Source organism: Neolamprologus brichardi, chromosome 20 (genome assembly GCF_056152115.1).
Source record: "Neolamprologus brichardi isolate AB-2024 chromosome 20, ASM5615211v1, whole genome shotgun sequence".
In the NCBI taxonomy this organism is placed as follows: Eukaryota; Metazoa; Chordata; class Actinopteri; order Cichliformes; family Cichlidae; genus Neolamprologus; species Neolamprologus brichardi.
In genome coordinates, this window is record NC_142123.1 from 11,559,652 (window position 1) to 11,569,975 (window position 10,324).

Sequence of the window (10,324 nt, forward strand, 5' to 3'; positions counted from 1 at the left end):
GAGGTACAGCAGTAAATTCACCATCTGACCCTTCTTTAAATTGCTGCCAACATCACCTTCAAATAATGATTTTTAGGTTGTTGTTTTATTAGTTTTTGTTTTTAAAAAAAAGGGCTTTTGGTTCTTTTTTAGTTAAAAAATACTGCTCTGACATTGCTGCCCTCTTCTTAAAGAAAAAACTGCAGGAAAGCTACTTAAAATGGACTTCAATCCAACATCTCATCTTTTTTGCCTTTACTTTTAAATAGAAATGAAATGACAGTCTAAGGAAGACAGCCAGAAACCTTTAAAAAAAAACAAAACAAAAAAAAACGTAAACATACCTTGTCAGATATACAACTTCACACATAAATCCTAACCCCTGTTTTAAGAAACAAATGGCAATTTACATATTAGGTGGTGTCCTGATATATCTAAAATCTCAGTCAAGTACTCATTAGCAGTGTGTGCATTTTAGACACCAGCTGCAGTTCCAGGTGTTTAAACCATACAAAGAACCCAACATGTAATATTGTCAGATTTTGCCACCAAATAAAGGTGGAAAACATATCTCCTATTTCTTAAAAACAGCAAATGCTATGTTTATTTTAAAAAACAAACTCAATATAAAAAGCTGCTCTAAACAGATTCTTGCGGTGTGTGTGTGTGTGAGAGAGACATACTTTTACCTGTTAGATATCAGAACAACCCTAGATTTGATAAAGACAGGCGAGAGAAAGATGAGATTAAAATTTAGTGAGCCAACATCTGAAAATTAAAAACACAAAAAGGTGACGTCTTATTGCTGGGAGAAAGCTGCTGCACAAGTACCAGCTCATCTCATTTTAACATGGCCCCTCATTTTTCCTCCTCTGTTTAAGTCTTTCTGTTTGTCCTTTTGGCATCCTCTGACGAAGCCACTTAGAACCGGAGGGGAGACAGATGGAGGTGAGGGGCTTTTCTTAAAGGGGAACATCACAGTGAGTCCAGAATATGTCCATAATCACAGTGCCAAACAGATTGAACTGGGGAGAGATGAGAGCACGTTTTCATTGGACTTCTTCCTGGAGTTCCTCGCTCCCTGTCGGTCCTAGACGGCTGTGAAAGAGGCCGACAGCAAGGATGCTTTACTTATAGATCCCCGTGTACGTGGGAACTGAAGGAAGACGTTTTTAAGAATACAGTACTGCATTTGCTCTCAAAAGACCCTTTATCTCTCTCCCTCAGGGGCTGGGGGGCCCTCTAGGTGCACTTATCTGTGCTGTCGGAACCCTTGGGTGCCGTCTGGGCCGGCTGGCTGCCGGACAGTGTGACTGTTTGATCTGGTGTCCTCTGAAGGCAGTGTAGAGTTATTGTGCCCTGGTCTGGCATGAAAAAAAAGAAACAGGAATAAATTAGAGACAGCAGTCTTTTCCATATGCCAACAGCTTGACACAAACTGCACACAACTCACTGCCAGTTGGCAATGTTCAGTCATAGTTTTTGTTTCGAATGGATGTCCTACTCCAGAACTATCCTACTTAAAGGATTCCTGTCGTGTCACGAGAGACAAGTACCTGCACACGATTTTACAGTTTTGTCTTTAAAAAACAATCTTATGCAAATCAAACTTTCAACTTTTACACTACTGCACTTTGGTTGCATTAACACTGATTGTGGCAAAACTCAAATCAAATGAATTGAACTTACTATTTTTTATTCAAATAATGTCACATTAAGTAATGCAAAGGATTAGGAAGCTTTCTGTGATCAGTAAGTTTCAACCAAAACCAAAAGATATATTAATTAGCCGTAATCTTCAGAGCAGGAGGACATAAAGTCCACCCATCCTAGTAATCGTGTCCTCAAAGCTCCTGTTTATCCAAGAGTATAGATTACTGTCAAATAAAAACAACCCTGTTTTGAAATTGTGATAAGAGACTGCCTTGCATTTTAGACTGAAACACAAACTTCATACTTGTGCCTGTGCATAGGTTGCTGTTCTGTCAAATGACTGCTAAGCTCCCTAAAGTAAGCAAGCATTTTGTTAGGCTGTGATTAAAACTCCTCAGTTATATTTGATGAGTATTACCTGTCTATGTTGGGCTTATCCTGAGGCGTCTCCTCTGGGCAAGCGCTGCCCAGTATTCTCTTCCTGGCCTCGGCATACTCTGCTTCTCTCTGGGCCAGGGATTTGACCTGCGGTGTAGGCCTGTTCTGATTCAGGCCCGAGGTCAGAGAACCGTTACTCGCAGGCCGCTTCAAAATGCGTATCTGGGGTGGAGGTGCAGCTGGTAAGGAGTCGTCCTGTATTACCATGGTTTTCTTCAGAGATCTTGAAGAATTGCTGGAATCCCTGGAAGCAAAACAACAGAGGCCGTCCATGTAAATTTACTTACATGACAGATGGGAAGAGGCCGCTACAAATGAGTGCTAATAGGTTTAGAGGATAGAATTAAAGTCTTTAAAAAAAGTTGTATTAACAAAAGCAGGTATTGCTATAAATGGTACAAGTATAGTGGGAACAGCAAGAAGCATAAGAACACAAAACATTTTTCTTCAACCTTTAAAATCCTTACTTTTCTTTCTGGCTGATCCTTAGCTTCTCTTCCAACCGTTTTTCCATTTCCTGTGTGGAAAACCAGCATGCATGAGGTTACATATAAACAAATGAAACGTTCAAGATAGGAAGAAGTTCAGCAGGCAATAAGTGGGAAAGTGGATTGAAGTTGGGATTCAGTTACAAGCTATTTATACATGTGCACAACAGCTGCCAAGTCATAACAGAGTGAGTGTTCCGCCTGCTAACATTAGCCGCCTGATGTTGCCAACGAAAACTAAATGTAGATGTTAGCAGAGGTACCGGTGTTGTGCCAAAAAGTGATTGCCTGCCAAAAACTGATTTCCAATGTTTCCGTGTATTTTTTATGTGTAATATCTTTATGTAAGTTGGTAAATAGACTTCGATGAACAGCGTTTACAAAGGGGTTATATATAGAATTAAAAAATTCTCTGTTTTTTCAAGTATCTTTACAGCTCTGTGTTATTGTACTTACATTATAACCAATCCGGTCCTTTATCCTCGTTTAAAATATTTTTACAGAACTATTGTCATATTTGCTGCCATTTCTGCTGTCCTCTTGGCCAGCTTACTCTGACAAAATACATTTTTAATGTTAATGAGATTTTTTTAACTGCATAAATAAAGGTTATATAAAAGTCACTGCCAAAAACTGATTGCGGCTTCTACCTTGTTACACGAATGTTGTTTGTGGCTCAATATGACTTTATGTCATCTATGAGGGATGCATTTAACATATGTTTCACACATTATAGCCCAACAAGTTACTTATAGCAGTTTAAATACGAGCAATCAGTTTTTGGCAAATACCGGAAATCACTTTTTGGCAGACAATCACTTTTTGGCACAACACCGGCGAACCCCCAGCAAGATACGTTAAATCAACCCGCAAGTTCAAGCTGAGGAGCTTCTGAAGTTCCGGCCAGCCCCAACCAAGAGCCACGTTCGTGATGTCACCAGCTAACGAGCGTTTGCCAAACTACCGTGACGACAGCTACCTAATGTTAGCTGAGTGATACCAACTGACCAGTTTGGTGACATAACTAGATATCAAACCGGGAACTAGTTGACAACATGGCCGAAATAGTCGCGCAACAGCCTGGCCTTGTGAAGGCGAGGGGAAGAACACGCTGAACAATACAACCACTTTCAATCAGGCCCCATGAAAATGAACGACAACGTAGCGGTGCCTATTTAAAGAAGCTTATATTTACTTTCTGACAAATTTCCTCCTTCTTAAATTGACAACGCTGCTTGTCGCCATCCACGAGCTGCTTTGGCTGTGAGGTTAACGCGGGGATGTCATTTTTTCCAAGATATGTTTTAAGCTTTAAAAAAATATGCCGAAATGAATATGAGGCAAATTTAGATAGGAAGATGGGCTCTGGTGCTCTTGTGCGAAGTGCCTATACCTGCCGACAAATAAACTGACTTTATTTTGACACATTTTCTACTGAGCAATAAATGGCTAGCTTAGCATTACATTAGCCAACTTGAACCTTAGCATTTCAATTGGAATTCCGGGGTTTAGCTCGCGTCAGAAGCCATAGTGCTTAGCTCGCCAACGTTAGCTAAAAATCTAGCACATTAACGACATTCAACGCGAAATTATTCCAAACAGCTTCAGTCGTTTGCTTGGCAAAGTCAAGTTAAGCCTGGTTCAGTATCGAGCTATTGGTACTTGTTCGCCAAGTTTCTTACAGCTAACATTAGCTTTAGCCACATTGTTGGCCCGTAAGACCCGTTAACGTTAAACAGCGTTATGGGAACTTCTTAAAGCTAACCCGTCGTTAAAAAGAATCGCCTAGAAGCACATGCGTCTTTAACCGAAGCTACATTGAGACATTTGTTATTTACCCCACTATCAGCAGCTTCTTCCCAACTTTCAGCGATCTCCTCATCCATGTTACATTTTGCTCAGACACGCTGTAGAGTTAGGTGAACCGTCCTCCTTCAGGTCCGCCTCCCGGCTGCCTTCACACAGTGACGTCACGATCACGGATTTCCCCAGAGTTTGACGCTGATTTTTTTTAAGGCCACACTACATTTCAGTAGAGTCTCGGTATACAGAGCATTTATATTATGCGTAAAGTTATGTGAACTATGTTCAACAAAACAGTGACTTCTTCATTGTTAACAATTCTCACGTACAGCTTTATGATAACAAAAGGCGCACAGAACTCAGAAGACATTTGCGTATTCTAGTGAGATTTCTTAGCCAAACCCCATATACAGATGTCAGAAATTTTTAAGCAGTTGTGCTACATGACATCTTTGTCATAAATTACACATACTTTTTATGCCCTTGCATTAACATCTGTGGTTTAAATTTTACATTAGAAAGCGAGGTAAAAACGTCCACGTGGCTGCAGAAATAATATGGCTCGCTATTTAGTGAGCCTCAGAAATCATGAATTCATTCATTATTTTTCCATCTGTATTCCCTTTCCGTGCTAAGAAGATGTCTAAGAAAAAGTCATTAGTGTTCTTGAATTGAGAGAATAATTTCCTCAGCTTGGAGTCCTTTTTGTCATATATGGAGGCAATATTTGCTGGATTAGAGCTCATGTTTATAATCAGATCTTATATATTTATATATAAGCATATATTTTCTCAGTGATGATCGCTTCTTTAATTGCATAAAATAAAGAAGACCCACTGTAATTTGTAGTAGAAAGTCAGACTGATTGATAACACAGCAAGCTGTTAAATTATTGTACTATACTTGTTATCCAGAGATCTTTATTGCTACCGGAGTTACATTTCCTTCCTCATTATCACAGTTTTGTTCATAGTTAAGAAAGACTTTCAAATTGCTATTAAAGTGATTTACACCGGATCCACTGGAGCTAACCTGGATAAAAAGAACATGAACTCAATAAACTCACTGATATGCATGTCAGTTATAGTGGCACTATGTGCCCCATTGCAGCCAGATATATATCTGTTTTACATTGCAACAGAAATGTGCTGCTGTTTTTTTTTTTTACATTTTAATCATTTATTTTTGTAAACAGCAGATTATACTGTACATATTAGGTAGAATATGTCCTTGTATTTTTTACTCAGTTGTATATAGCATTTGTATTCTATTTTTTTTCTTATTGTATATTTTATTCTATTTTATTCTACTGTATATAGTATTTTATTTATTCTATTCTGTACAGTTGTGTACTGTATTTATTCTTATTGTATTCTAATTTTTGCTTCATAACTTTTGCACTGTCCACTTCCTGCTGTGACAAAACAAATTTCCCACGTGTGGGACTAATAAAGGTTATCTTATCTTATCTTATCTTACATCTCATTTCAATGGAGACATTTTTTGTAGATTCAATACTTGTAGGATATTAGTATTCTGAATAAAGACATGAAGGCGATCTGAGTTTAACACTTTGAAATAAACACAGAACTAAAAGTCAAGTGTTTGTTTGTTTTTTCGTTTACCTGGGATCTTTGAGGAATGATTGGCACACAACTGTGGCTGTGAGCACGGCCGCCTTCTGTTTATGACAGCCAATCAGAGAATAGCTGCCTTTAAGAAAAGATGGCCTTAAAGGGACAGGAGCTAAAACAGTGGATGTTGTTTGGGAGCTCACTGAGGGCAATTATAGGATACATAAAGATTATTTTAAATCATCCATCCATCAGTTTTTCTACTGTATAAATGGTAGAAACGGATGAATGTATGGAAAAGTGAATCATACAAAAGCTACCCTATAGATAGGGCAGAGTGAAAGAATAAAAATGTAGAGCGTTAAATGTGCACTTTCAAATCTTTCATGTCATTTCCTATTCCAAACAGCCTGTCCACTTTGTTCTCATGTTACAAAGGGGTTAATGTCAAAATGTCAGTGAAAGATTCGATGCCTTTATACTTTAATATTTCAGGTGTAATAAACACAAATATATGACTATGGTAAATATCTGGAGCAGGTTTTCCAGAGGGTAATCGAATGCATGAAATAAACAACAGACACTGTATGAAAGTAAAAGTTGGATTTATTTGAAACAAAAAGTGAGTTCTCAAAGCAGAGCATTAGAAGAAGGAATGATTACAAAGGAGCTGCAGTGAAACAACCAGCAAACTGTGAGTTTAGTTAGGCATTATTCAGATTCATTCAGAAATACTACATTAGATGCTGTTGTATTTCTAACCTAAGCATCAGTCAAGAATGCCACAGTTAGTTTTGATTAACTTAATTTCTCTTTTTAAAAGCAGAATTTTATGTGCTACATGAGTGTTAAAAGTCTCCAAAATAAGGATAATTCATCATTGCTGCTTTTTCTGATAATTTTTTTAAAGATAATTGTAATGCGCTAATAACTGGGACATTAAACTCCTGTGTAGTTGCTGGTGAATGTTTGTGGAGGGTGTTTCACAAACTATAACAAGTCAACTGCTGCAGTCACTCCTTTTTAAGAAGCTGTGTAATCAGCCAGTCCTGCACAGTTTAACTGATGATTGTGTTTAGATGCATTTCTGAAAAGTGGAACACTCATCTAGGAGCTGCAAATACCATTGAATGTACAAATCAGTATGTCTTTGTTACATAATGCTGGAGAACTAATTACAGGGTGAAAAGCATAATGAAATCAGTGTGCAGCAAAAAAGGAAAAGGCTGTCTAGAGTTCAGAAAATGCTGTCAGTGCAGTGCTTGATGTCAGTTAAGAGTGAATTTCCTTTGAATGAATGAATTTGGCAAGAAACATTCAGATACAATTGCATTTTAAAATACAACTGAGTGCCCAGTGATACTGTAGTTTTACAGTAGCAACAGCTATCCACCAGGACTGCAATACAGCTTTCAGCTTCTTTTTATTAAGAAGGTGGATATGAGATTTATCAGAGGCACTGAATCCCACACAAGGCCACAGATTTGTGTTTTTTTTCCATAAAAATTGAAATATGAGTTGATTTTAATTTTACTGTTAACGTAGCATTGTATAAATTCATGGTTTGTCCATGCACGTTCATCTTGTGATGGCTTCCTTCATTCTACGGGCATCGATGGATGTGGTATCCAGTCACGTATCCTATAATGTAAACAGTCACCAGTGCAGCTACAGCTCCTGCAACCTTCACTGCTATTCCAATGTTGCCGGTGCACATTCTGTTGTAGATCCTGTGAATGGCAGAGAAAGGGAGGAAGAATCAATTATTTAGTGGTTCAGGCTTAAAAGGTTAAAATAATACTTGTGGGTATATTTTTCGTATAATGCTGAATTTGAAACTGAATTTGCAATGCCCCCCATCAAACCTATACATTATATTTTTATGTTTTATCTCATCTGTGTAGTTCTGTTTCTATTCAGTGCATTGTAGCTTTGCTTCTCTATACCACTGGGAAATATGCAACTTTAATGTCATGCATCATTTCAAGTCTCACCTTCGCAGAACAGGCTGTGAAGCCTCCACGTTCATATTGATATTTTCCTCATTCCAGCGGTCGTATTGCACGCTGGGGGTACCGTTGGACTCCATGTGAAAACTTCTCCTTCCTTTCAGAGACTGATCTACTGGAATCACTACTCACTCACTGCTTCCCTGTACAGGTTCACTGCGCTCTGAAACAGCGCGTTCAGAGAGAGTTGTCTTGGTGTATATAACACAATATCAAGTGTCCATAAAATACTTTTAGGTCATAATCTTGAGCATAATTTTGAGATTTGTGTGTAAATCTGTTTGATTATTACCACTAACTGATGTAATATTCTACACAGGAGATTGCCAAATGTTCAAAAATCAGTTTTCACTTCATATGCTAATGTTTATATAAAGATCTTGCTCACCTGTAGGAGTCTCAAACAGTCACCTCCTTGCTTAGGAATCTCTGCTCTCAGGCGCTTTTAAATCCAAGCCTGAGATCAAAAGCCCTGCCTCCTGCTTGGTATGAGACCTTGGCCATAGTACATGTCAGTCTGTCATAAATGCTTTGGCTGTAATCTTGCTCTTCTTTTTTCACCTCATTATATGACTCTTTCTCAGTTATAAAACCTGGTGTGGTTCATTACAGTCTCCGGTTTCATCCTGCACATCCTGTGCAGATAGTAGACTACAGATGAAATAAAAATGTTAATGGTGATGGTCATGATACTCCCCTGTGCCAGAGAAAACTCGATTTGTTGTCTTTTGTTGCCTTTTCCTTAGCTGCACTGCAGAGAGCGTTAGTGATCCAGTTTGATGGGGTTGGAATAACAGCACCCTCTGGTGTTTGTAGCATCAGGGCCAAACGAAGCAAAATATGACGAGCAGCTTGAATCTAAAAATTAAACGGCTTCATTATGACTGACCACTGGAGTTCCCAATTCTGTCTGATAATGGGCCGCGCTTGTGTTGCTTTGAACATGGGGGAAAAATATGTCTATTTGTTTAATTAATAAATTTAAACTATAAACTTTTCTTATTTAAACATGTGTCATGGTGTGGTCTTTCTTTGCTTGTGACTACTTGATGTTGGTAAATACAATAGATGAAAGAGACATATAAGATACATATGATACTGTACAGCACATTATGGAATAGGGTTCTGCTGTGAGGTCCTGCCTCCATGTACTTATACAATTAATTACGAGACAGGTATGTTTATAAATAAGATTATATTAGGCCAATTTTCTTATACATATTTTTGACCAGGGGTATGAAACTGGAAAGGGAAAATGCTTATGAACTTGTAAAGTAAAACATGATGCATTTAGGGTTATCCTGTTTGGTTTTATTCATTTAAAACAGCTGGAGTGCAGATAAACTGCAATGCAAGTCGGTAGAGGTGCAGGTATACGGTCTACCTGGGTCCCACAGGCTATCACCTAAAAAGACTAAACACATTAAGTTGCTGCACATTTTGTAGAATAACATTTTAAGATTTTTTTAAAATAAAATATATATTTTAATTTTATTAAAATTTAAAGAGTCAAATGGAAGGCTTTCTAAAGTTTTTAAATGATATTTGTACTATGAAAAGCAGATTTTTGGTTTGTTAAAACAGTTTACATTTTCACATTTACAGATAAAAGAAACCCACACAAAAAACAAACAAACAACAAGAACAGAAACCTAGCAAACCCACTCGAATGACTAAAATCAACCACCTCCTCCCTTCCTCGCCGGCTCCATATCTCTCAATAAAATGATCAGTGGAATGATCAAACCCCACGAATGATTCATTTCCTTATAAACCCTTGAATGCAGTGTGTTGTTTTTTTTTGGACGCACAAGACGGAATGTCAGCTTTGAGCGGGCATCACTACTAACAGGTCTCCTTACTTCGCTTACTCACATGTTTTCTTTGCATCTCTATGAGAGACAGAAGCATGGTTGAAAGATCAGTTGCTTTTGTAGTGCATTCCTCTCAACTTCAGTAATTTGAAATGATTTATCTCAGATGTGAATTAGGCCTTTGTGCAGTAAATGCGCTAAAAAAATAACGTGGAAAACTGATAATAATGACAGGAATGAATGAATGGATAAAGAACTCAAATATAACACACATTTTGTCACCCAAAACCACAAAAAAAAAAAGCTTGGCCAATGTCAATAAAATGTCAATAACATGAGATTTCAATTGCAACTCATTTAAAATGTTTTTTTTTTTAAATTTAAAACAGTGGAATAACAACATACCAAATGTTGTAACTAAGAATTTATTTTCTTTTTCAGGCTTTTACCTTTGATTTAAGTGGGTTGATGGAGAATTTGTTTTTTAAATCTTTAAAAGTATTTTATACATTAAGCTTAAATTTCACAGCAATCATATATGTCCAAACTTAACCAATTTACAAAAC

The 10,324-nt window shown here is 37.6% G+C and overlaps 1 protein-coding gene and 1 non-coding gene across 3 annotated transcripts; both read right to left on the reverse strand.

The window, feature by feature from the left end:
- Positions 1-310: 310 nt before the first annotated feature.
- On the reverse strand, positions 311-4,508 carry szrd1 (SUZ RNA binding domain containing 1). Of its 2 annotated transcripts, XR_015717013.1 has the most exons (5): positions 4,397-4,508; positions 2,538-2,587; positions 2,051-2,314; positions 811-1,343; positions 311-689 (listed from the first exon to the last, which is right to left on the reverse strand). XR_015717013.1 is itself a non-coding variant. In XM_006785291.3 (4 exons), the coding sequence occupies exons 1-4, from the start codon at positions 4,442-4,444 to the stop codon at positions 1,232-1,234; spliced, it is 474 nt and encodes a 157-aa protein (XP_006785354.1). In that variant the 5' UTR covers positions 4,445-4,508; the 3' UTR covers positions 311-1,231. The 2 variants fall into 2 exon arrangements, 1 of the variants encoding a protein (XP_006785354.1); XM_006785291.3 differs by having other exon boundaries at positions 311-1,343.
- Positions 4,509-7,649: 3,141 nt separating this feature from the next.
- On the reverse strand, positions 7,650-8,355 carry LOC102782985 (uncharacterized). The gene is made up of 3 exons (XR_015717046.1): positions 8,333-8,355; positions 7,930-8,107; positions 7,650-7,665 (listed from the first exon to the last, which is right to left on the reverse strand). It is a non-coding gene; the product is annotated as an uncharacterized LOC102782985 (transcript).
- Between the last annotated feature and the right edge of the window lie 1,969 nt (positions 8,356-10,324).

Coding starts and splice junctions, on each gene's coding strand:
- szrd1 (XM_006785291.3), bottom strand. CDS start 4,444: ATGGATGAGGAGATCGCTGAAAGTTGGGAAGAAGCTGCTGATAGTGGG. Junction 2,588..4,396: donor AAGAAGCTGCTGATAGTGGG/GTAAATAACAAA, acceptor TTTTCCACACAG/GAAATGGAAAAACGGTTGGA. Junction 1,344..2,050: donor GATAAGCCCAACATAGACAG/GTAATACTCATC, acceptor TTTTCATGCCAG/ACCAGGGCACAATAACTCTA.